General features: G+C 40.4%; 1 protein-coding gene across 4 annotated transcripts; it reads right to left on the bottom strand.

Annotated features, from left to right (window-relative positions):
- Positions 1-554: 554 nt before the first annotated feature.
- Positions 555-27,269, bottom strand: LOC111978161 (3-hydroxy-3-methylglutaryl-CoA lyase, cytoplasmic). 4 transcript variants are annotated; one of them, XM_024008054.2, is made up of 10 exons: positions 27,168-27,263; positions 21,812-21,998; positions 20,788-20,865; positions 16,737-16,844; positions 16,086-16,181; positions 15,714-15,862; positions 14,519-14,582; positions 14,128-14,316; positions 1,462-1,587; positions 555-1,182 (listed from the first exon to the last, which is right to left on the bottom strand). In XM_024008054.2, the coding sequence occupies exons 2-10, from the start codon at positions 21,905-21,907 to the stop codon at positions 1,048-1,050; spliced, it is 1,041 nt and encodes a 346-aa protein (XP_023863822.1). In that variant the 5' UTR covers positions 21,908-21,998; positions 27,168-27,263; the 3' UTR covers positions 555-1,047. The 4 variants fall into 4 exon arrangements, with proteins under 4 accessions (XP_023863822.1, XP_023863820.1, XP_023863823.1 ...); XM_024008052.2 differs by having other exon boundaries at positions 21,812-22,168; positions 27,168-27,253; XM_024008055.2 differs by lacking the exon at positions 21,812-21,998 and having other exon boundaries at positions 27,168-27,269.
- Positions 27,270-27,909: the final 640 nt, after the last annotated feature.

Here is a 27,909-nt window from a genome sequence, read left to right as displayed (position 1 = left end):
ACCTTGGTTTGCAAAAACAAAATTACCTTTCTAACTATTTATTAGCTATTAACTATTAACTCTTCATTTAATTTATAATATATATGCCACCCTTCTTGAACCCATAGAATAAAGGCACTACATACATTCAATATATTACTTATTATTATAGCACTGTCACATAATACACAATACATAATACTACATTCATTACTATTAAAAAGCAAATTAATAAAATACTTATGGATATTGACATTTGCTCAACTTATCTGCAAGAGCAAGGCGTTTAAAAAGGAGGACTGTCTACTGGAAGGGAGGTTAAATGCTTTGTTATACAACAAAGTTAATGTCGGGATTTAATTKACCAATATTTGATATTGTTCAGTGTTCTTATAGATATTGGCAGGCCTACTTCTACCAAAAGTAGCGGATGAGATGCTTCACCAGCTAAAATACATTTGTCCCTTCTGACTATTGCAAATACAATAGTTCAACATAAAGCTGCCGAATACTGTCCATTTAACTCTACAAAATGTAATTAATGAATGACCTTATCCAACTTATGGAATGGGGTCATGCACTGGTGAGAAGGATGAAGAGAGAGAAAACAAATACATATTTCAAATGTGAAGGCAGACATACTTCCATCTTGACAGAGCAAGCGACTTAGGAAATGAAAATACATTTTGAGGGAGATAATGATCGACCCACACTGGTTTTAAACCCAGCAGGACTCCCTTAACCCTCTCAGGTCCCCTTGTCTAATTGTAACCACATTGAGCTGGAAATGAATGGAAAGAGACCCCAAACAGAAACATCATGAATAACGTTCACAACTTAGTGAGGAGTCATCTCTTTTACCTCCTATCAGACAGACTATACAGTGATACAAGTTATTTGGTTATTTCTTGAATATAAGTAGGCCTTATCCAGCAACGCTTTAATAAAGTGCCTCTGCTAAATGGCTATACATTTTTGTCCAAAAAATGAAGTATAGTGCACTTTGTATTSTATAATTTGCTATCTATATGCAGCATGAAAAGGAACAATGTTCAAAAGGACAAGGTGTCAAGTATTTATCTTCTTCATGCGGCAATGCACAGAGTAATCGCCTCTTGCTTGGGCTACCTTGGAGTTGGTCTTGCGGTTTAAGGCTTTGCAGATGAAGTCACCTGCTTCAATTACTTTGGAGAGATCCACTCCCTGGAATGAAAGAAACAAAAGATCAAAGAAGAAAGAATGGCACCCTGCCGGCAGGGGGAGCAATTGCAAAAGAAACAGTTGTGGAAATGGAAACAGCAGGCCTGCACATACACATGAAAGTTATGCAGAAACCACTTCATGTACAACACATTTTATCAAGAAATCTATCCTATGAATGAAGCTTTCTCAGATGAAGGGGGAGGAGGGGGGGGGGGGTTCACTAGGGATTGCAAAGCCGTTTGCAAAGGCTATTTTCAGGTGATGTGAAGCAACACTCACGGTTTTAATGCCCATCCCATGGAGCATATAGAGAACATCTTCTGTTGACACATTGCCAGAGGCACCCTGAGCATATGGGCACCCTCCCAGACCTGCTACAGACGAATCCACTGTACAAATCCCCATCTGAGGTAGACACATACACACAGGAGAGACATTCAGCAACCACACGCACAGGGCAAGCAGAAGGTAAAATCCCATGCAGAACAATGTTCACTGTTCTCCTGTATTGTAATGTGTTGGTATAGTGTGCCCTGCCAGGGTTGTGTTTTTTTTATGGGCAGTTAGGAGAAATGTGGTCTTCGTTTCTTTGAGATGAGCGGGCGCAGCAGCCTAGTGTCCCCCCACAGTTCAGCTTACTCATCCTCTTTGTCATACTAAAGCTGTGGCACATCATTTGCGACATGTTTTTGGTAATAGCAGACTTTGTAAATGCACAAAGTTCCGTATTGTTGTGTCATGTTTTCTGATCCTCATGGTAGCTTGTGTTTTTCTGCACCACCTCTTTTTTTCTGCACACCTCACAAAATATACATTTGTGTACATACATTTTTGTTACTAGGCACAGCGATCTTCATATACATCAAGTGTTACTCAATTGTAACCACACTACTCTTGTTACAATCCATTCACTGGATAATTAGCCTTCTCCCTATGGTACGTTTCTAAATGGGTAATTCCAAAGGTGTGTGTTACTAAGCTTTGAAAAGGGGTTGTTTAAATTCAAGGCTATAACTCAATTTCAATGACACCCTCTGATGTCCTTGAATACAATGTCTCAGTCTTTTCCATGTCCTGAATAAATAGAGCACACCCATATGTAAAAATAATCACTTCTAAAATGTATTTCTTGTTTTGTTTAACGTCTCCGACTTCAATTTTGTTCATGCAATGTCCACAATAAAAGTAATTGTCATAGAGAGTTCAACTTTCTGTGGGGAAATGCTTTTTACAGCCTGGCTACCAAGTGTCTGGCCTCCATATGAGAATTAATGATGCGTTGTGGGTTGTTCCCCTGCATGTCTGCGCTTTTGTTGGACCACGRTACCAAACAGCCAGAAAATTTTGCTTAGCAAGGGATAGGCTTACTGTTTTATGGTTGAACTTCGGTGCTGCAGGGGAAAAAAAGCTTTATCGTTGTAAAACATTCCCAAAACATCCACCTCATGTGGTCCTGGGGAGAAGAATCCGTATAAAGAGCACAAAAAGGCATAACGACATGTTGTCCCTTCAGACATAAGCAAAGGAGACAGTAGGCGTAAGTAGAGCTGAGAGTGACAGTTATTCATTTCCAAGTTATGAAGACTACAAAATAGTTGAATCAATGTTGTTTCAGTGTAATTTATCAATGCACAGTGACATGGAATCTACATGGAAAATACATTGGATTTGAAAAATGTTTTGAGGGTGAAATTTCAACCACAGCATTATGTCATCATTGTAACCAATGTTCAACATAGACAAACCTTGTATAAAATGTTGAATTAGTACCTTTGAAACAACATCAGATTTCCAAAGTTACATCCACTATCAGAAAAACAATAGGCTTGGCAGCACTTCCTACTGGAGAGTTGATATATCTACAGCTATTAATTTGGTCTCCCATCCAAAGATTTGACACAGCCCAAGTTAGCTTTGATATTTGTCAATGACTACTACCAATGTGCTATCATGAGAATGGTTATTGAGAGATCTCTCAATAACTAAATATATTCACTGTTGCTATCGAAGTCATTCCAAACGGTAGGTTTAACAGTGCAAATGAAATGTAAAAATACTTTATAAGTCATATATAATCAATTATACTATTTAGGCCTATATAGCATTTGAAAAGTAATCAACAGCTATTGTTTCAATCCAACCCAGGGTTCAACTAAAAATAGACAATACATATAGGCCTAAGGTTTCAAACCTTGGTTGATTTCACATTTAATCTTCAAGGTAATCATTAATATGTTGGATTCACGTCTCCATCTCCAACAGAGCTGCACGTCTTGCTTTTCATTGTAATCAGAGGGCTAATATAAATACTATGCATGCCAGTCTCTCTTGGCTAAGARTTGAGGAAAGACTGACTGCGTCACTTCCTGTTTTTATAAGAAACATTMATGTTTTGGAAATTCAAAATTGTTTGCACAGTCAACTTACACACAGCACTGACACACACACTTACCCCACCAGACATGCCACCAGGGGTCTTTTCACAGTCTCCAGGTTCAGAACAAATTCAAGGAAGCGTACAGTATWATACAGAGCCATGAGTGCATGGAACTCCCTTCCATCTGATATAGTGCAAGTGAACAGCAAGCCTGGTTTCAAAAAATGTATAAAGCAAAACCTCATGGCACAACGCCTCTCCCCCATTTCAAATCAAATCAAATTGTATTTGTCACATGTGGCAAATACAACAGGTGTAGACCTTACAGTGAAATGCTTACGTTCAAGCCTTTAACCAACAATGCAGTTTTAAGAAAATACCTAAAAAAAGTAAGAGATAAGAATAACAAATTATTAAAGAACAGCAGTAAATAACAAAAGCGGRGCTATATACAGGGGTACCGGTGTCAAGATAATTGAGGTAATATGTACATGTATGTAGAGTTATTAAAGTGACTATGCATAGATAATTACAGAGAGTAGCAACAGCGTAGAAGAGGTGGGGGGGTGGCAATGCAAATAGTCTGAGTAGCCATTTGATTAGCTGTTCAGGATTCTTATGGCTTGGGGGTAGAAGCTATTTAGGAGCCTCTTGGACCTAGACTTGGTGCTCCGGTACCGCTTGCCGTGCGGTAACAGTCAGAACAGTCTATGACTAGGGTGGCTGGAGTCTTTGACAATTTTGACACCGCCTGGTATAGAGGTCCTGGATGGCAGGAAGCTTGGCCCCGGTGATGTACTGGGCTGTACGCACTACTCTTTGTAGTGCCTTGCAGTCAGAGGCCGAGCTGTTGCCATACCAGGCAGTGATGCAACCCGTCAGGATGCTCTCGATGGTGCAGCTGTAGAACCTTTTGAGGATCTGAGGACCCATGCCAAATCTTTTCAGTCTCCTGAGGGGGAATAGGTTTTGTTGTGCCCTCTACACGATTGTCTTGGTGTGCTTGGACCATGTTAGTTTGTTGGTGATGTGGGCGCCAAGGAACTTGAAGCTCTCAACCTGCTCCACTACAGCCCCGTCGATGAGAATGGGGGCATGCTCGGTCCTCCTTTTCCTGTAGTCTACAAGCATCTCCTTTGTCTTGATCACGTTGAGGGAGAGGTTGTTGTCCTTGCAACACACTGTCAGGTCTCTGACCTCCTCCCTATAGGCTGTCTCATCGTTGTCGGTGATCAGGCCTACCACTGTCATCAGTAAACTTATGGTTTTGGAGTCGTGCSTGGCTGTGGAGTCATGAATGAACAAGGAGTACAGGAGGGGACTGAGCACATACCCCTGAGGGGCTCCCATGTTGAGAATCAGCTTGGTGGATGTGTTGTTACCTACCCTTACCACCTGGGGGCGGCCCATCAGGAAGTCCAGGATCCAGTTGCAGAGGGAGGTGTTTAGTCCCAGAGTCCTTAGCTTAGTGATGAGCTTTGAGGGCACTATGGTGTTGAATGCTGAGCTGTAGTGAATGAATAGCATTCTCAAATAGGTGTTCCTTTTGTCCAGGTGTGAAGGGGCAGTGTGGAGTGCAATAGAGATTGCGTCATCTGTGGATCTGTTGGTGCAGTATGCAAATTGGAGTGGGTCTAGGGTTTCTGGGATAATGGTGTTGATGTGAGCCATGACCAGCCTTTCAAAGCATTTCATGGCTACAGGCGTGAGCTCTACTGTTCGGTAGGCATTTAGACAGGTTACCTTAGTGTTCTTGGGCACAGGGACTATGGTGGCCTGCTTGAAACATGTTGGTATTACAGACTCAAACAGGGAGAGGTTGAAAATGTCAGTGAAGACACTTGCCAGTTGGTCAGCGCGTGCTCGGAGTGCATGTCCTGGTAATCTTACTCACATCGGCTGCGGAGAGCGTGATCACACAGTCGTCCGGAACAGCTGATGCTCTCATGTATGTTTCAGTACTACTTGCCTCGAAGCAAGCATAGACATTATTGTGTTACTGGGCAGCTCTCGGCTGTGCTTCCCTTTGTAGTCTTTAATAGTTTGCAGGCCCTGCCACATCAGACGAGYATCGGAGCCGGTGCGGTACGATTCGATCTTAGTCCTGTTTTGAYGCTTTTCCTGTTTGATGGTTCATCGGAGGGCATAGCAAGATTTCTTATAAGCTTCCGGGTTAGAGTCCCACTCCTTGAAAGCGGCAGCTCTACCATTTAGCTCAGTGCGAATGTTGCCGTAATCCATGGCTTCTGGTTGGGGTATGTATTTACAGTCACTGTGGGGACGAYGTCCTCGATGCACTTATTGATAAAGCCAGTGACTGATGTGGTATACTCAATGCATTCGGAAGAATCCCGGAACATATTCCAGTCTATGCTAGCAGAACAGTCCTGTAGTTTAGCATCTGCTTCATCTGACCACTTTTTTATAGACCGAGTCACTGGTGCTTCCTGCTTTAATTTTTTCTTGTAAGCAGGAATCAGGAGGATAGAATTATGGTCAGATTTACCAAATGGAGGGCGAGGGAGAGCTTTGTACGCGTCTCTGTGTGTGGAGTAAAGGTTGTCTAGAATTTTTTTCCCTCTGGTTGCCCATTTAACACGCTGATAGAAATTAGGTAAATTGAAGTCCCCGGCCACTAGGAGCGCCGCCTCTGAATRAACGTTTTCCTGTTTGCTTATGGAGGTATACAGCTCCTTGAGTGCGGTTTTAGTGCCAGCATCAGTCTGTGGTGGTATGTAGACAGCTACGAAAAATACAGATGAAAACTCTCTAGGTAGATAGTGTGGTCTATAGCTTATCATGAGATACTCTACATCAGGCGAGCAAAACCTTGAGACTTCCTTAGATATCGTGCACCAGCTGTTGCTTACATAAATGCATAGGCCCCCGCCCCGTGTCTTACCAGAGGCTGATGTTCTGTCCTGCCGATAGAGTGTATAACCCGCCAGCTGTATGTTCTTTATGTCGTAGTTCAGCCACGACTTTGTGAAACGTAAGATATTACAGTTTTTAATGTCCCTTTGGTAGGATAAAGGTGCTTTCAGTTCGTCCCAATTATTTTCCAGCGATTGAACGTTAGCTAGCAGGATGGAAGGCATGGGCAGATTAGCCACTCGTCGCTTGATCCTCACATGGCACCCTGATTTCTTTCCGCGAAATCTGGGCTTGGTCGGGTGTCTTTATTATATCCTTCCCGTCCGACAGTTTGAGGTGAGCAATCGCAGTTCTGATGTCCAGAAGCCCTTTTCGGTCATAAGAGATGGTAGCAGCAACATTATGTACAAAACAAGTTACGAACAACGCGAGAAAAAAAAATAATAGCATGGCTGGTTAAGAGCAGATAAGACGGCAGCCTTCCCCCCAGCAACCATTACTGCCCCATGTGACCTACTTGTTGTTTGTATGTACTGACAAGTATGTGTAACTGATAGATGCACACACACACACTACATGTTCATGATTTTAAATGTATGTCAATTGTAGTCTTTTGTCTGTAATGTATTTTTCGTTATATGTCGGACCCCARTAAGACTAGCTGTCGCTATTGGCGTCGGCTAATGGGGATCCTAATAAATCAAATCCATCTCAACCAAGTTAAAGAATAGGACTAAATCAAATCAAACTTATATTTTGTGCATTTAAAGTTTGATTAGAWTAGATTTAGTCCTATTAATGAACTTAGTTTTTTTGGTTGAGCTGGATACATGAATCCAACATATGAATTATTCATTAGTAGGCATACTGGATATTGAATTGTGTTTGGTTGTCAATGCAAAGAAATATCACAATTTCTGCTTGGATAGTTCCATCTGTGCCACTTACTTAGTATGGCTTTAATTTGATATGTTGGATTCACATATCCATCTCACCAAAAATCAAAGTTAAATAATAGGACAAAATAAAATGTGATCAAATTTTAAATGCACTTTAAATAACGTTTGATTTGATTTTGCCCATTCTTTGACTTTGATTATTAGTTGAGATGGAGACAYGAATCCAACATTTCAATTCTTAATTTGTAGACAAACTGGAATTAAAGCCAGACTTGTCAGTGGCACAAAATAAATACCTCCTTCAAATGTTGATATTTGGTTGCTTTGACAACTAAACACAATTCAATATAACTTTTGCAATACAGTAAATAGTCTACTGAGTTGTCAACAAGTTAACAAAGCATATGTTGTATTCATCTCTCGAGCTAAACCAAAAGTACAAGTTATAGAATAGGATTAAGCCAGTGACCCAGATGAAACTATCCAAGCATTAGAAATGTTGATATTTGGTTACGTTGCCAACCRTATTTATTCAACCTTAAAGTGAGTAACATCTATGGCCACATTTTGAAGTTAGCCTACTGTAACTATAAATGTCTTACGTAATCATAGTGTATGTTCAAGATAGCATGCAAAGGTCGCAGGTCTGTGGAGATCTTTACAATTGCTATAAAATTTTGTGCAGAATCTCGAACAGCATTGACCACTTGCACTATATGTAGGCTACTTTTAATATAATCTCAACTGCAATCCAGGTCATTTATTTGATTGTGCTATTAGATGAAGCACAGTGATAACACATTACATTGTTGTATACTGTAAATACAAAATATCTGACATTGTATTCCCATTTGAACTTTGTTGTGCTTTTAAATAGATGAAAGCACAGTGATAACACATTTAGATGACAACTAAACCAAAAATCAGACATTGTCTTTCATTGTAATTTGGCTTTGCTTTTAGATGGTTGAAAGCATAGTGATAGCACATTGGGAATTCAACAAACTTCTGGCTGACCAATGGCTCAACCAAATATTACCCCAATTTCCACATTTAAATGACGTGGTGTGCCCAGTGGGATTCGCCTTCAACCCACTTTGCTAATTCGTCTTCCATTAAATGTTAACCCTGTCTTTCAGAAAAAGATCATGAGCTTGCTTCGTMCAAAATGTTGATGTCATAAAAACATCTTCAGTCTGGTAGATAAGTTTAATTATTCTTGTCGAATACCTTTACATTTCATTAAGACATTATGAACCATAGTGAAGTTTTACCAGATGTTTATTCTCATATCACAGGATATGCTGTTGTTTTTATGTTGGCTTTTAAACATGATTTATATGCTCCGATAGAGAACCTGAGTTTTATACAGTTATCAAGAGCCACGTGATAAAAACGTTGTAGGCCTGCCTACACAGCTTCACTTGTTACTTTCAGGATGGGGGAAAATGACTATATGATATGCCTCTGAGGACCTCAGGCCTCAAAGCTATCAGGTTATTTACAACAGCCTCGGAACCTTGCGTCTTCATCAGGACAAATTATGAAGCCAAGCATCTATTTTTCAGAAGCATCGCAGATTAAGATATCCGCAAGGTTTTCCACATAACAGCGACCGCCAGGAGAATATTAAAGACGTTTTCCTGCTTCCTTGGCAGAGCCAGATGTCAGAGGATCCCACGATGAGACAAAATTAACGAGCTTATCCTCCCACTGACCCCGCTGTGGCACGGGGACACATCAGACTGAAACCATGAAGGACTTCTGTCCTTGAGGGACAGCCCCAACAAACAACAATAATGGAAGCACCGTTTGTTCTCTGAATAACGGTCCTAATTGGTGCCTTTTCGCAGAGAAAATGGTCTATTTTATCCAGGGGCTGTCTGTAATTGCTGTTTGTGTTGGCTAAAGTGATCCACTCCGGTGTGCACTGCGCAAGAGATTTCCAGACCTTAGTTAACTCCAGGGCAGGATATTGTACTGGGCAGACTTTTTTGTTGTGTAAACACAGAGTTGTAATTTACCGTGCCAAACCTCTCGCATTCTGCCGCTAACTGCTAGAGTGCCAGATGGTCTCCGGTGGACCAGGGCACACCAAGAGCACAGCGATCCCTTTCGACAGTACGTCTGATTCCTGCTGCTATATGGGACGAAATACGCACAGGGACTGGTGGTCAGAAGGTCCAAATTGCCAGCATTCAATTAGCCTCTCACAGCTCAGAAACCAGATGTGGACTGGCTGTTAAAGAGCCACATTCAGTGAGCCGTGGAGGTATAAAAACAATGCATTCCTGACAAAATAAACTTTATAGTGTGCTCTGGCTGTTCACATCACATGATATGGGATTACGGAAGGCGGCTTATATACTGTAAGTGAACAACTTGAGAGATGGCCACACTCTACCCAGTATTGTTTGTTTTAAGTGTGGCCGTGCGTCAGTTGGGGCAGAAAGGGTATGTTCATTGAAGGGTTTGAGGCAGCAAGGTTTCGCCAACTCAGCCTTGACATTTCTCTATATAAACTGTGGAACTGAAGGAGATTGTATTCAATGGTAGCTTGCAAGGCTGACACATTTCTAACCTGGGGCAGCCCTTTCCAGCAATAAATAAGTCCTGCCACTGTAAAGCCACAACCTCTTCCTTGATATTTGTGGCTAATAGGGAGGTAGACAAAAACATAAATGGATTACTCAGAAGACCTTAAAGCATGAAAACCATCTATTGTCTTGTTGGACTATGGAGGTCATTGGCAAAGTAGAGACCACGCTCTTAAAGAAAGCACCTCTTACATTATAAACCACWCAAAGCATTTGACTACCAAGGTTTGTACAGTAAGCTGAAGGAGTAATTCATACTAAATTCATACAAAATTTTGCCTCATGGGCTAAACCACTTCCTGTGCTAATCTATCCTTGTTGTTTGTAGAGTTCACTTTAATATGCTTGGTTTTTAGAATATTAAAATACACATTTTCCACCTTGGGATGGTGCAAGTACTTCATGTTAACATAAGGTTGATTCATTGATAGTGTTTTAATCTTTAATAAGGCACCATTTATTTGTGTGTTCGTGCTCTAAAGAGACCATGCAAAGGGGAACGTTGTCTTGGGGCTGGATTCAATCCGTATCGCGGAAGTATCATGGAAGATCCGCATTAAAATGTAAAGATAATTTCCGATTGAGCAGACATACTGTATGTAGCGTTTAGCGTGAATGCAGTCAGCGTTTAGCGTGAATGCAGTCTCCGGGAACGCGGGAACATTGCCATTAAATCAAAATTGAGCTATTAAGTGGATCTTCCTTGATACTTCTGTGATACGGATTGAATCCAGCCCTTGATGTCAAGCGCACACGGAGAGGAGTATTTTCCACCAAGTTACTGGCTTTCCTCATTGTGGTCACCTGGCACATACACTGACTCCTGCACCACAAGCCTATTCTAATAAGCTAATATCCTCAGCAGGCAATTAAATTGGAGTTCCTTGTAGTCTGTCATGTTGGCAATGTTGCCAGATCASAAGCCATTTTTAGGGAAAGGTTAAAGTATTGTCATATGACGTGCTGTTGGCTAGCTAGCTATAGCACTAAACATGCTTATGAACATCGCCAAGACTGGTCSAAATTCTTGTTTGAAGAGACATTAACATTCACCTAATGTTAACACTCATTATTCCAGGGGTCTTTGCTCCTTGACCTATGAGTAAGGCTTTCGTAATCAACCATGAAACCACATGAATGGACCTGTCTAAATGTTTAGTCACTTTGTTGAAAATTGKCTGAGTTGTTTACCACTGACAGGTCTTTACACCCATCTCACTTCACTTTCATGGCGCTCAACGTTACACCTACACAGCTCAAATGTAATGTCCTCTGGATTGTATGGGTTAACTCAAAACCATAGGTTTTATTGGACAACGTGCCTGTTTGATTTGTCATGACCACAGTTATGAAACATTATCATTCTAATTTCAACTTTGTCTCAGTCACTAGTGGTTCCCAAACACTTTGGTTCTGGGACAATTTGGGAGGTTTCTTGTAAACCACAAGTGAACATAAACATCTCTATCCAGGAATCCGGCAGAAATCACTACCCAGCAGGAATTAGCTACAACCCATTAGTGGGTCTCTCAAGTCACCATTTGTAAAACACTCATCTAGAGTATTTAGATGTATTGGACAAGATGGAATAGTGTCCCTTACTGACCCACTTACACCCATTATCAGAATAACATCCATACTTTCCACTAAATATTTAGAGAGAGTCACAAGATTAAAGCCCTGTCAATGAGCTTTGGCTTGAACTTGTTTTGCTTAGTGTAGAGGAGCTAACCATGAGTACAGATGTATGATCTTAATTTGATCTATATTGTCACAGAAAAATAATCCTGCAGAAACAGAACGTTTAGTCCACAATGTTGCTTGATCGGTGGTTAGGCTATTAGCTGGCCAAAAGTAGGCTACATGAAAAGTGCAATACTGTTAATATAACCATGTATTAGTGTGGGTTTTCAGTCAATTTATGTAAATCACAAAGCTCATCCGCATTTCCTGCGGTGCAGGAAAATTCTCAGCAAGATCCTACATCCGTAAGAACAGGTCTGACTTCTCAGCCAAGAGCGTCTGGCTACACTGAGTTCTATCAATAGCCCAGCAGTCAGCTGCAGTTTACATGGAAACGTTGGGCCGGATCAAATCTATTTCCCAGCAAAGTCTGAAAAATAAAGTACATACTTTCTCATTGTGTGACCCACCAAAGGTGGGTTCGTAACAAAGGCCCCCAGAACTTCCCCCCCAAAAGGTACAAAGAGCATGGAATGTCTTTATCATGAACAAAAGCAGAGGTAACACGGTTCKGACAGGGGATGGTGGAGTTCATTTCTCTCCCAGTTGGTGGTGTGGACAACTGGCACTCAGTAATGAAAAGTCTATGATAAAATCTTTCATTTCCACTGAGGTTGTTGAGATGGGAGGAGGACAAATGGTTGTCTAAATATCCATGCCTGTTATTATTTTCAGTGGTCACGGGGCAGCTGTGATAAATCAATTTCAATGTGATCCACAGAAAGGAATTTCACCCACCCTCTGGTTCTTCTCACCCCTTGTCAAAAGTGCCCAACATTAGGATCTGTTGTAACACTATTTTTAAATACAAACCAGAATGCTGTTTGGTGAACATGCACAATTCTTTGAACATGGAAGCAGATAAATTCATAAGTAAAGCCATGAATCAGTGCTAAAAGTTATGCAGACGTTGGGTTACTTAGGGTAAGAGGGATTGCAACACAGCAATGAAAATGGTCATAGATTTTCTTAAAGGAGAAATCTGCAGTTTAAACAATAACAAAGCCACTGATTTGGTAAAYAGCTGAGGGACGGGGCTGGCGAAATGTTCCAATTCATAGACGGAGTTATGGAAGCAAGGACTGACCATCCATGAAATCAAAATTATAGTTTTAACCATGTTTTGAGGCTATAGAGTGTTTGTTTACAATGACTTTGTTTAGAAATAAATTAGTAAAACAAGCTTATATTTTGTGTTCTGATGAGGTAAGTTAATTGAACTAAGCTCATTGTGCATTTAYAARTTATATTCTTCAAGAATGAATAGCTATATATCATTCATTTAAAAATCCCCAAATGGATGTAGCGATCACAGATTTCCCCTTTAAGTGGATAATTACTTTTTCTTGACATTTCGATTTTTTCTCTTTTTGAAATGTCTTACACACTTGACCGGGACTCACATTTCTCAATGAATCCAGCGATAGTCACTGCAACCTCCCTGTCTCAGTTACATAGTTGCTGCTGAGGACTAGTTTCTTTCGCATTCTCCATTTGCCATGTGTTTCTTAGCAGGCCAATGAAAGGATCATTTTCCCTGTGCCCTTTAAGTGCAGCATTGTCAGATAGTTCAACAACCAAGCGACAGATGAGTTGGGAGCCCCTCAGGGCTGGCCCGTCTCCCCCCTCGCACTCAATACCTTTGTCAAGGCCAGGGCACTGTCATGTGAAACAGACACCGAATAGGTGAGCCTTTGTGTGGACCCCCTCACATCTGCTGACCCACCCAGCCCCCAACGAGCATCCCTCCACTGCCGAGGATGACAAACTGGGAGACAGAGCACAATGGGTGCCCCAGAGAACTGATACAGCCATGTCTACATTACCGCTAGTTTATGTCCCGACTGAATCTCAAGTTATAGGTTCACTCCAGAGAGGTGGTGAAAAACACCATAGAAAGAGGGCTATTACAGGAAGCTTTTGTACAACTTAATTAGATTTTGTGGTCTAAGGAAAGGATGAAGCTTTATTAATGATCCGTGAAAGACTCTTTTATTCTCTTTAATGTAGGTGCTGGTAATAAGAGAGCCCAGTGGACCTATCTTATGTTCATTATGATTCTGGGATTTTTGGGGTGGGCAGTTTTTGTATTATTTTCCTYTGTAGGGGACTCCCAGATCATGTTCCCAATTCCAAATTGAGTGATGTGYCCTCTCCTATTTTCATATGTCGTATTGTAACATATACCTTTGTTTTTGCTATTTATGAATATATTTTCAGTCACGCAAACAATGCTTCCTCAATTCTCACATAAAACTGAGCACATAAGTTTGGCACACAAAATATGATACCATCTATGACCGACCACTTGATAATGTCACATTACCACATTGTTACTTACCATGCAGCCTTTCTCAAAAATGTTGCTAGATTTGAGTTAAACCGCACTTTATCAGGGTCTCTAAAAAGAACATGATTGACATAAACCATATTGCGCCTTACTGTTAGTGGTTACCTGCAGTGCGGTTAGGATGTTGGCCAGGGCCTGGCCGTAAGTGTCATGGCAGTGAACGGCCAGGGCGCTGCTGGGTACCTCCTTCATGACGCTGTGTAACATCTTRGCCATGGAGCCTGGGGTGCCCACGCCGATAGTATCCCCCAGAGACACTTCGTAGCAGCCCAGTTSATACAACCTCTTCACCACCTATAGCCAAGAATAGAGCAACTTAACAAAACAAGTCCCTTGGACATACAGGAGAAACAGACAGCAGCTCATAGTTACAGCATTACAGACATCTGAATGTTTTCTCTTTGTCTAGAAAAGGAAATCGGTCCTTATGGGGATTTGACATTGTTTAGATTACATGTACACATATAAAGTAGGCAATGCAGAAATTGTGTCTTACCTCTGCAACTTTAGTGGATTCAATGGGTCCCTCATATGGACATCCTAGTGCACAAGAAACATATCTAAAAGAAAACATACATGGGTCATAAACACACATGGCATATATTAATACATGGGTCATAAACACACATGGCATATATTAATACATGGGTCATAAACACACATGGCATATATTAATACATGGGTCATAAACATGTAAACTTTGGCAAATGTCACAAAGTGAATTGTACTAAAATGTAATCTCTCTCTTGTCAAAAACTCATATAATTTATTCTGTCTGTCATTAGAATTATGGTAGAGCATAAAATGAACAGCTCTTTTTTCTCGATTCACTAGCTGCCAGAGCAATATAGACTTCACATTTTATATCGAATTGGTGTTGAATATCTTGTTATATGTTCCTTATGTTGTTGACAGTAGTAATGAGAAATGATGCAGGRGGATGAAGTCAAACTATATGTCTATTCCATATGTGTAGGAAATGTTCACCGCTTGAAATAGTGGACAACATGTGAAAAGTAGAAAATGTTTCTCTTGGGCTCTCGGTCGTTAGACGATACTTCAGTTTGCAACCGGAATTTCCAGCAAGTTCTAGCTGGACTCCAGGGAAGGGAGTGCTGCCCTAACCATCTCCAACAGCAGGCATTAAATCACATTTGCCAGAACGCCTGTGTCAAACTGATGCGTTGCCATGTCAATGTGCAGTTGTTTGGGTGAAAGGGGTGCTACTGTACCACTGAATTTAAACATGCTTCATGTCAGCGGTTCTGTACTGTACATCTGGACTTGTAGTTGTAGTAACACATAGAGCGATGCAGTGCACACATCTGGAACTTCGCTTATTAACCTATTATTTCTGGAGTCATTTAACGCTGTGTTCCTTTGCTAATAGAGAGAGTAACAATAGGCCTATGAAACGTTTCACTGTAGTGTTTTCAATGTCTCAAATTGTTAATGTAAACATACACTATTTCACAACACACCTGCGAAGTGAACACACATGTTGAACTAACTATTTTGTTTATCATCAACATCAACTTTTGCACTGATAACTTGATTGTAATTTGAGTAAAGAAATTGCATTTTGCATTGTTCATGGTTGACATCAGCTATAGAGCCTATGGAATGAATGCAAGATGTTAAAGTCAAATCGTTTTACTCTGGTGAAGAAGCAAGTGAGGAATGATACAAACCCACGGACTGGAATCTGTCGTTGTTTGGCAGTGMAAATGACTTCCTCGAACCTCAGAATGCTCTCATCTATAGAGCAGTTGATGTTTTTCCTACTGAAGGTCTCAGATGCAGACCCAAACACGGCCACTTCAGTAGCACCAGCTGCAACCTTCAACAGGACAGAGGGAAGTTGCAACAGATATCAATTCTTTTGATATAATATTATGCAACACACAATCACAGTAAAACGTTTCCATTCATCTCAGGCATAAAGTGTACTCAGCTTTGATGTAGCACTATATATATTAACGGTAGTCGTATCGGGGGAGCCTGGGGAGATATCTGTTCATTTTGAAGAGTGTGATTTCTTGCATGAATAATGAAATGCTTACAGCATCCTGAAAGCCATGCATGTTGGGTGTCAGAACTGGATAACGGACATGAGAAGATCTGTGGATGGCTTGAAGTACTTCAGTGTGGTCCGCCATCTGAACAACAGACAAAAGCATAAGCATGTTAACAAAACATATCAACAAAGTATAGTCTCTTCCCATAGCTGCTGGTGAAGCGCCCTGCAACTGGCAAGTGAGACTAGTATGTAAAACTTATATTTACCAGAAGCTCATATAGAAATAGAGCTAGCTGTTCCACATCATATGTCTCAATAGTAAAAAAAATATATATAATATAATACAGTCATCTGTAGTTTATTTAATGAGGTGAGATGTCTTATATTTTACATATGCGAACAAAATAAAGCTGCTTGGAATAGGCCTATATCTCAGTGTCACACTGCTTTGCTTTATCTTGGCCAGGTCGCAGTTGTAAATGAGAACTTGTTCTCAACTAGCCTACCTGGTTAAATAAAGGTTAAATAAAAAATAAATAAATAAAAAGGATTTCCCCCCCAAAACATCTGCGGGTCTAGGGAATAACTGAGATGATGGAGRAGCAGGTTTCCCCTCCGTAGTCCTGGGGAGAACAATAAGAGCCTAATAAAATCACTCAACACACTTTCTGGGCACACAAAGAAGAGTTATTACCTGCGGTACCCACTTTGAAGACACAAAACTGGTGGCCTCGATCACAGGCAGGCCTGTTTCCGAGAGCATGTCTATCAGCTGGATTTTGACTCCTGTTGGAACCATTTCCTGGAAAACAATGACATGGAGACCAGCTCTTTCAGGATCTGATTCTGATCCCCTCTCAAGATTGGAGGTATACGTGGAGTGGACATCTGGGCAATTCAGCTGCAATGTCTTTGCAATCAGAGTAATTTACAGCACTCACCTGCTACTTGTACTTATTCCAAACATATTTCCTACAATTACAGCGTGTACTACCCCCAGAGTTTGACTTTGTCATCATGTCAATCTGTACAGCCACAGCAGACTTGAATATGGGAATGATAAAGTTGTGACATACTATACTCATACTAAACATACAACATATGAGCCATCTGGTAAAGTTTTGTCATGTTTCCCATAGATTTCAAGGGCAGTTGGTGTTCATTTGATCAATCACTTTTTTGAGAAGAAAATGTGAAACACATGCCTTGGGTAATCATAGAAAAATAATCCATATGTTTAAGGGGATCATCAAATCAACCCGGAATCAATCAAAAGGATTGTTACATAATACAAATCTAAATGTGGGCTTGCCACAAAGGAAGTAAGCTTTCAGCTTTCAGATGTCATATTGAGTTTGTAATGGTGTAGTGTGTAGTGAGCATAAATCATTTGTAGGGGAGACCGGGGTTGTTTTCACACATTTTACTCTCATGTGTATTTCTCAGGACCAGTATATCTTATAAGACTCTTTTCAATATTAGAAAGACCAAGGTCTTGGGTTGAAATGGGGACATTTTTATCCTCATATCTTATACCAACGTGGAGTTATTTGCCATCAAACACACTCTGTCAATTTCTGACAAGCAGACCCATTGCGGGGTTGGATGTCACACTATGGGGTTGGTCGTCACAATGTTTGCTAGTAGCTTATTCCTTTTGCAACAGGAAATGAAGCGAGTCTTAGAAATAGCCTTTCTTTGATTGAAYGATATTCCTAACAAAATTCAGCATTTATGCCTTAAGAATAACATGACATTTTGAGTAAATTTGTGTATGCATGTTCAGCTTTTATGCATGTGTGTGTGTGTGTGTGTGTGTGTGCGTGTGTGTGGTTTTGTAACAGAAAAAAATATGTGTTTGAAAGAGAGGCAATGAAGGGAGCTCTTTATAGCACAAGCACAAAAAAAGCTTGGAATTTATTGTATACTGGCAGTGGTAATGTTGATAGTGACAACCAACCCCATATTCCAGGTGACAACCATCCCCTGAGACACAGGGCCATAACAAGGATTTTTGTTTTAGTGAGGTCCAGAAGGGGGGGGACTCTCTCAGCCTCACCACTGAGCGTCACATCACTGTCTGTCTCAGGAGCCTACTCTCTTTAAAGCAATGTTATTATTAGAACTTAGTAGTGTATTTTTTGCTCCTGCTGAGGTAGGCTCCGTTTAACGTTAGCTTCTTATTTCATCCTTCTAGCTAGATAAGTAAAACTAACCAGAGCCCTTCAATGTTACTGCAATAGAAGTCTCTGCTGGCAGATAGCCACCTGACTGACATATCTATAAGTGACTATTTACCAGTTGGGCACTTATTCTCTGAGAGTCTGTAGGGATGTCTGTAGACACGTCAGGAGTCGCGGGACGGCTTTAAAATTGCCTTTCGTCCGACATCTCACAAACACACTGTCAGCAGCATCTCTAGACTAGTTGCCTATTGAGCTGACTGAGAGATGGGGTAGTTTATTTCAGGTCACCCTCGACCTGTGCCGCGAGAGGGCTTAGTTAGACGTTTGAGAGAGTGGTGAATGTGCTGCTAAAAAGGCAAATCTGGGAGGAAAATCCAGGCGAACATAAYGAACAAACCACTGTTTATGATTCCACTCGTTTGGAAAGAGGCAGACACGATTAGACCTCAGTCAGATCAAGAGTATAAGAAATCTGCCCTTTGATCAACGCTGGAGCAATCATTAGATGTTGACTCATAATTGATTTTCTTTATGGTATACATTTCTTTATTGTGCACAATATATATATATATATATATATATACAGTTGAAGTCAGAAGTTTACATACACCTTAGCCAAATACATTTAAACTCAGTTTTTCACAATTCCTGATATTTAATCCTAGTAAAAATGCCATGTCTTAGGTCAGTTAGGATCTCCACTTTATTTTAAGAATGTGAAATGTCAGAAAAATAGCAGAGAGAATGATTTATTTCAGCTTTTATTTCTTTCATCACATTCCCAGTGGGTCAGAAGTTAACATACACTCAATTAGTATTTGGTAGCATTGCCTTTAAATTGTTTAACTTGGGTCAAACATTTTGGGTAGCCTTCCACAAGCTTCCCACAATAAGTTGAGTGAATTTTGGCCCATTCCTCCTGACAGAGCTGGTGTAACTGAGTCAGATTTGTAGGCCTCCTTGCTCGCACACGCTTTTTCAGTTCTGCCCGCACATTTTCTATAGGATTGAGGTCTAGGCTTTGTGATGGCCACTCCAATACCTTGCCTTTGTTGTCCTTAAGCCATTTTGCCACAACTTTGGAAGAATGCTTGGGGTCAATGTCCWTTTGGAAGAYSCATTAGCGACCAAGCTTTAACTTTCTGACTGATGTCTTGAGATGTTGCTTGAATAAGTCCACATCATTKTCCAGCCTCATGATGTCATCTATTTTGTGAAGTGCACMAGTCCCTCCTGCAGCAAAGCATCCCCACGACATGATGCTGCCACCCCCATGCTTCATGGTTGGGATGGTGTTCTTCAGCTTGCAAGCCTCCCCCTTTTTCCTCCAAATATAACGATGGTCATTATGGTCAAACAGTTCTATTTTTGTTTCATCAGACCAGAGGACATATCTACAAAAAGTACTATCTTTGTCCTCATGTGCAGATGCAAACTGTAGTCTGTCTTTTTTTATGGCGGTTTTGGAGCAGTGGTTTCTTCCTTGCTGCGYGGCCTTTCGATAGGACTCGTTTTACTGTGGATATACATACTTTTGTACCTGTTTCCTCCAGCATCTTCACAAGGTCCTTTGCTGTTGTTCTGGGATAGMTTTGCACTTTTCGCACCAAAGTACGTTCATCTCTAGCAGACAGAACGCGTCTCCTTCCTGAGCGGTATGGCGGCTGCATGGTCCCACGGTGTTTATACTTGCGTACTATTGTTTGTACAGATGAATGTGGTACTTTCAGACGTTTGGAAATTGCTCCCAAGGATGAACCAGACTTGTGGAGGTCTACAATTTCTTTTCTGAGGTCTTGGCTGATTTCTTTTGATTKTCCCATGATGTCAAGCAAAGAGGCACTGAGTTTGAAGGTAGGCTTTGAAATACATCCACAGGTATCTGTCTCTTATACACATCTAGATGTGTATAAGAGACAGGTTTAAAGGCACGGTCAACTTAGTGTATGTAAACTTCTGACCCACTGGAATTGTGATGCAGTGAATTATAAGTGAAATAATCTGTCTGTAAACAATTGTTGGAAAAATTACTTGTGTCATGCACAAAGTAGATGTCCTAACTGACTTGTCAAAACTATAGTTTGTTAACAAGAAATTTGTGGAGTGGTTGAAAAACGAGTTTTAATGACTCCAACCTAAGTGTCTGTATACTTCTGACTTCAACTGTATATATATATATATATATATATATATATAGTACACAATAAAGAAAATCAAGTAAGGGTCAACTAAATATTGCTCCCAGTGTTGATCAAAGGTCAGATTTCTTATATTCTTGACCTGACTGAGTTCTAATCGCGCCTGCCTCTTTGCGAACGAGTGGAATCATAAACAGTGGTTTGTTCGTTATGTTCCCCTGGATTTGCCTCCCAGATTTGCCTTTTTAGCAGCACATTCACCTGTCTCTCAAACAGCGAATAATAAAAAAATTGAAATAGTTACGGCCATGGTGAGACAACYAACCCCAGTCTCCCCTAAATTAACATTACTTATTTGGGTGTTCATGGGTGGTGGGGGTTCTGTGTATGTCAGATGGGTGACTGTGACTAAAAGATATACCTTTTCATTTTGAAGTCCGTCTCTTGGCCCGACTTCAACAATTTTAACATACTCGGGGTATTCATGTGTTAAAGCTCGCTAAAAACGGAAAAATGAAAATAAAGAGTAATGTTAGACGTTGAACACATCATTTTAGATCTGTTGTCACAAACACTAATCAATCAATCAAATGTATTTGATGAAGTCCTTTGTACACCAGCAGTTGTCACAAAGTGCTTTACAGATACGCAGCCTTAAACCCCAAGAGCAAACAATGCAGAATCCCGGTGGCTATGAAAAACTACCTAGAAGGCAGGAACCTAGGAAATAACCTAGAGAGGAACCAAGCTCCGAGGTACGGCCAGTCCTCTTCTGGCTGTCTCTTCTGGCTGTAGCACTAACACGTGATTATTTGCACCTTCAACTCTGTTTCTCTTCTACCATAATGTGTGTTACAACCTTAAGCCCTTACGCCAGAACAATTGAGCTTCAGGTCACTGCTGGCGCTTTAATAATGCATGAAATGTTTTCTTTAAACAGTCAAATGTGTGTCAGTTTTGAGTATCTAAATGTATCTAGTCAATTTGACAGTTGACAACAAAACCAGTCTACCAACAACAATATTACAGAGTTTGGGATGTTATACCTGACTAGTAACTCATCTAACTGTGGTAGAGGGACAGATGTGCGTAAAAGGGTTCTCACTTGATGCACTCTATCTGACAATAAAAATACTTCAGACAGACAATGCGGGAGGAACAGGATTCTGCTTTTAGGCCTCAAGTCAACAGTGGTACAATACTAAACAGATTGGTTATTACTTAATAGGCATACTAATTATTTTATATGCTCTTATCACGACAATGGAATGTATTCCGAAATAGAGCATTTGCACAGTGTGATGTCACTTAATATAGTGCCTGTTTCTACGTCCCTGGCTGATTCCCCCTCTCTGTCCTTTCACATGTCYCCGCCCTGCACCATCCCTTTATGTCATGAGTGAGTCATGTGCGCAGAGCAGCAAAAGCAAGACAACGACCCCCACCTTCTCCTCCTGCAGCCAGCGTGCTAGCCACGGATAATCCTGGATTAGTTCCTCGTAGCTCAGGCAGTGCTTCACCGTGGTGGGAAAGTTACCCATCTGAAAGGCTCCCGTTTGGCCTGTAGAGCTCCCCCAGGGTCATCTGGCTCCGACACCCGCAGTGATGGATCTTTACGTTCGACTGAATCGACTGCAACAAATGTACGTGTTGGAGTACTCTGATCAATATGCTCACGCATGCAGACAGGGTGGATGACTGAGGGCCTGGGTGCCACCCTCACTAAAACAATCACATTAGAGGACGGCAGCTGAGAGCAGAGAGCCGGGAGTGACTCAGCAGTTGCTATGGCAGCCGCATCCCTAGCAGGGAATGGATGGAGACAGAGAGAGGAGCGAGAGGAGAGAGAGAGAGAGTCAGCGAGAGAGAGGGAGAGATATTAAAAGAGGGGGTGAGACAGAGTGGCACATGGATGGGATGGGATGGTCAGTGGCTAGGTAGTTCACTGGGGACTGAAGTGTGAGCAAGTGTTTTGTCTGGACTAGTCTGACAGTGTTACAACCGACTGTGTGTGAGCTGAGCAGTCAGAAAGCGCTCAAAGGGGGAAGTACTTGCTTGCAGAGTCTCTGGGCTTTAGAATAAGAACAGTCACACACTGCTTATTCTAGGTCCCTCACTTCCCCGTTTCAGGATGAAATCTAAGGCTTCAGGGAAACAGGCTGCTTTGATTGATCTCCTGTGACTGAAACAGCTGAAGGTTTTCCATTGCCAGGCGTGCCAGTAGCTGCCAATGTCAACGTCGTAGCGTAATAAAATCCCCTTGTAAAGCCGGGGCACAATTTACCAGAGAAAGACCCATTCTTCCTCACCCAGATGTTAACAATAGAGAGGCTTAATGAAGTCCTAGAACTGAACCCTTTCACCACAATAAGCTGCCCTGCGATGAGAGACCCCTACCCCCCACTCAGGGGGAGAGAGGGAACTTGTATGACCGTCCCATGAAAGGTCTCCAGGTCTCTTTGTGTCACTGGGCTCCCAGGTTTATGTCCATCACTTGTCACCTCCCTAAATTTGAAAACTCCCTCATGGCAGATCATTTAGAATCCCGCCCTCACAACCTTCTTCCAGGCCACTGAAAATAGGGAAAGGTTTCAGAAGGGAATGCCAACCCTGCCATGTTTGCAGATGGTTTCCATGATAGGTGCATAAATCACTGTTAAATAGGAAGTAAGAGTTGAAATTAAATTGAAAGGTTGCTATTGTCATTTTAGTCAACTCAATGAAAACAGTTTGGCTGTAGGTTTACTATTCTGTGGAGTTTCTGCGGCAAGAATGAGGACACATACATTTCCTTTAAAAACTCACACCACTTTTGCTTTTTCCAAATGTTGTTGTGTTACAGCTTGAATTTGAAATGTTTTTTATTTAGATTTTGCATCACTGATCTACACACAGTACCCCATAAYGTCAAAGTGGAATTATGTTTTTAGAAATGTAAAGAAATTAATTCAAAGTGAAAAGCTGAAATGTCTTGAGTCAATAAGTATTCAAACCTTTTGTTATGGCAAGCCTAAATAAGTTCAAGAGTAAAAATGTGCTAAACTTGTGTGCAATAATAGTGTTTAACTTGATTTCTGAATAACTACCCCATCTCTGTACCGCAAACATACAATTATCTGTAAGGCCCCTATGTCGAGCAGTGAATTTCAAACACAGATTCAACCACAAAGACCAGGGAGGTTTTCCTATCAGTTACAGAGTTTAATGGCTCTGATAGGAAATAACTGAAGACGGATCAACAACATTGTAGTTACTCCACAATACTAACATAAATGATGTGAAAAGAAGGAAGACGGTACAGAATAAAATAGACCACAAGATGCATCATGTGTGCAATAAGGCACTACAGTAATACTGCAAATAATGTAGCAAAGAAATTAACTTTTTGTCTTGAATACAAAGCATTACGTTTGGGGCAAATCCAATACAACACATCACTGAGTACACTCTTCATATTTTCAAGAATGGTGGTGGCTGCATCATGTCATGGGTATACTTGTGAGTGGCAAGGACAAGGGGGTTTTTGTGGATAAAAAGAAGCAGAATAGAGCTAAGCACCAGCCTGGTCTCATAGACTAAACTTAAATGTAAATCCGGGACACATAAATTATTATGATATGTTATGTTTGGTATGGTTAGATAAGACAGATGGTTACTTAAGGCAAAAATTAAAATAGGGTTGTTGGTCTGTGTCGATGGGTGAGCGTATAACCCAAACGTCTAGCAACCCAAAGGTTGCGAGTTTGAATCTCATCACGGACAACTTTAGCATTTTAGCTAACTAGCAACTTTTCAAATACTTCCTACTTTTTAGCTACTTTGCAACTACTTAGCATATTAGCTAACCCTTCCCCTAACCCTAACCTTAACCCTTTTATCTAAGCCTTCCCATAACCTTAACACTTTTAGCTAACCCTTCCCCTAACCCTAACCTTAACCCTTTTAGCTAASCCTTCCCCTAACCCTAACCTTAACCCTTTAACCTAACCCTAAGCATAACCCTAACCTTAACCTTAACCTTAACCCTAACCCCTAACCCTAACCCCTAACCTAGCTAATTTTAGCCAGCTAGCTAACGTTGGCCACCTAGCCACCTAGCTAGAACTCATAACATATCATACATTTTGCAAATTCATAACATATTGTACGTTTCACAAATTTATAACATYTGCACATTTTGCAAATTCGTAACATATCATACAAAATGGGTGATGGACATCCACACATTAATACATATAATACAAAACGAACATATCATATTAAATGGAACATAAAGGATTTAGGTACAGAATAATACGAAATGCTCTGAGATCAGGTTGTAAGCACAGGTAAAATCCTAGAGGAAAACCTGGTTCAGTCTGCTTTCCAACAGACACTGGAAGACAAATTCACCTTTTATCAGGACAATAACCTTAAACACAAGGAGTTGCTTACCAAGATGACAGTGAATGTTCCGGAGTGACCTAGCTGCAGTTTTGCCTTAAATCAGCTTGGAAATATATGGCAAGACTTGAAAATGGTTGTCTTGCAATGATCAACAACAAACATGACAGAGCTTGAAGGATTTTTAAAATAATAATGGGCAAATATTGTACAAAGCTCTTAGAGATTTACCCAGAAAGACTCACAGCTGTAATCGCTGCCAAAGGTGATTCTAACATGTATTGACTCAGGGATTTGAATACTTATCTAATCAAGATACARATACATTGTTTCATTTTCTATTAAAAAAATTGGCAAATTCTTCCATTTTGACATTAGAGAGTATTTTGTGTRGATTGCTGACAAAAAAAAGACAATTAAATCCAGCTTAATCCCACTTTGTAACACAACAAAATGTGGAAAAAGTGAAGGGGTGTGAATACTTTTGAAGGTAGATGTAGGTACAGTATCATTAAAATGTATGCCTGCATTAATACTTCATTTTAGATAAATGCATTAAATGTAAAGAATTCCCACAGCAATGTGTTATTGCCAAAGCACATTTTCAATTCTACTCTACAGGACAATGTTATTATCTGGGGCTTGGACGAATAAGAATTGCCTCTACAGGGTACAATTTCAAAAGGCTGGTGCTGAATCTCTGACAGCTGGAGTAAACTACATAAGTTCAATGTCCCTAACTGGGCATTTAATGTTTCCCTTACATAAGAGCTATGCAGCTAAAAGAACAAAAATGTAGGCTCATCTTGACAAATGCCAGCTGCTAAGGGTAACTTTTAAAGGGGGAAAAGCACCCTTGGGGGAATCCCTGCTTATTGAAAGCAATGCAGTGCAGGTGAGTGAGGAAGTTTTATGTTCAAGATGCATATCAAAAGGATATTAAGATMGTTTTTTTCTTYTTTTTTTAAATAGCTTTTAATGATTCATGTTAAGGAAAATGAGACATTCTTCAGATCTATTGGCAAGTTAATTTAAATCTAAATCTAATTACACATGTTTCAACAATGCTTTCATAGCAAGTATATATATAAATGAATTAATGGATATGTTTGTTAAGAGCACAGAAGCACATTGGCAGTATGTCAAAACATTTCTGCACTGTTTTACTGGTGATTCCCTTGTGTGTAGAGGATCAATCTCCAGTTTAAATATAAGTCCTATACAGAAATCCCAATACACCTCTTACCGTAAAACATAAGGCAYAGTATTCATCTATTAGGGCTAAATGATATATATTTTTATCACCTCACACACTGAAGAGTAATTGATGATACAACTAATGCACATCTTGAATATTCATGCATATGTATGGTCTGAAAGGACTCCTCTTTTCCAAATGCTTGAATTGATCAATGTTTCTCAACTTAGGTGCCAAAMTAAAGATAATTTACTGCCAAGAAGTGTAAACAAAACGAAATAAATGAATCTCACAAAACATGATGACTTTTCTTAATTCACAAGTGGTAGGCCTACACGTATGCAACCACTCAGCACAGCATGGGCTAACAGCTATAACACAATATGCATCTGCATTCCTTTGTGTATCTCTTATGCACAATATATTTTAAGCATTAAACTCTTGGAGAACAAACAGATGATGAACAAATTTAGATATCAAAAATAAAACTCTATGGCAAATGCCAACAGTCATCCTGTTAAATACCCATCTTATCTGGAAAATGTTGCTTATGAGAAATTGAGAGTATATTTTTATCTTTTTATCTTCAGAAAGAAACAGATGTGGAAAAACACACTTTATAGRGAGCAGGTTTTTCACATGGCATGAAAGGGTTTTGAGCTCTCAGTATACTGAAAACAAAATGGAAGAAAGAAAACAGGATCCAGATTAAATCAATTTTCATCCCTCCACCCGTCTTCAATTCTAAACCTTGGATTTGATTGAATTGCTTAAAAGCACTGGTTGCAACAGAAGAGCCTTGTTCATTCTTCAACTGTGAATGCTAGAATAAGTTTCAACAATGTACGTTATTTATGGSCAGCAGGAAAGCTTTATAAATGTACTGTTCAACCATGGAAAGTTAGCACTAAATTAGCTTCCCAGTGATTATCTGGTTGCAAAGGTATGTGTCAGCTAAATCTGGTCAGAATGGATGGATTGAGATGTGTATGTAGGCGGCATCAAATATGCTGAATAGATACAATGTGATAAAAATAAATAGATCTGTGATACATTTGTCAGAACACTTGAGAATGCATTAAAAAAACAGAATGGTTCTTAACTATTTCACATTCTACCCTTCCCCGCAACTCAACTGTGTGTAAAAGAGAGAAAAAAATGACCTCAGGGAAATATWATTTTTTGCAAACGTAAAAGCCTTTATAAAAACAGCGGGTTACCTTATACAGTTCCTTCAGGAAGGTCGACTGGCTGGGGCCAACTTTCCACAGCTTTCCTCAGAGACAGCATGTGTGTTAAAGATTACTTTGCAGTAGTCACATTGCCTAGCACCCCTTGGTTTTTGGTTACAAAAGTCACTGACCTGTGCATTGGGGCCACTGTCCCCAAATGACCATCAAGTGCAGGGCTAAGAGGGTCACGTAGGACATTCAACTTTACAAAGTAATTTCTCAACAGATTTGGATGCTCATTCCACTAAGCCGTAGTTGGCTTYGAGGCCCCTCGACYGCTTGACATGGCCTCTATGACAGCTCTATGTACACAGCAGCAAAATGTTGATTGTTAAAGTRCTGTTCAGCAGGTGGGAATGCAGAATAGCTTACCGTGCGTTGCATCATTAAAGCTTGGAATCAGAATTACGATGAAAAGTGAATTTTTTGCTTAAACATTATGGATTGGCTGTAAGAGTTCTACATCATGGTCGATTTGATTCCTGAGAAGACTGCTGGCTGGCTATTAAATAGAACACTACTGTAGGTAACAACAGGTTTGACATTGATGTAACTGGGCAGATGTTTTAATGCAGTTTAGGATGTATTGTGCAGATTGGTTAATTGTACAGTAGAGGGTCCACTTGGGTTATAAATGATGATCTCTCAAACTGTCCCATCTCTTTGATGGAAGAAATTATATTTCATAGCATTCTTGACAAGAAGCTGAACAAAAATGAATAGAGTTAAA

Source organism: Salvelinus sp. IW2-2015, linkage group LG18 (genome assembly GCF_002910315.2).
Source record: "Salvelinus sp. IW2-2015 linkage group LG18, ASM291031v2, whole genome shotgun sequence".
Taxonomy (NCBI): domain Eukaryota; kingdom Metazoa; phylum Chordata; class Actinopteri; order Salmoniformes; family Salmonidae; genus Salvelinus; species Salvelinus sp. IW2-2015.
The sequence above is the reverse complement of the archived record's forward strand: the minus strand, read 5'-3'. Positions and strand labels throughout refer to the sequence as shown.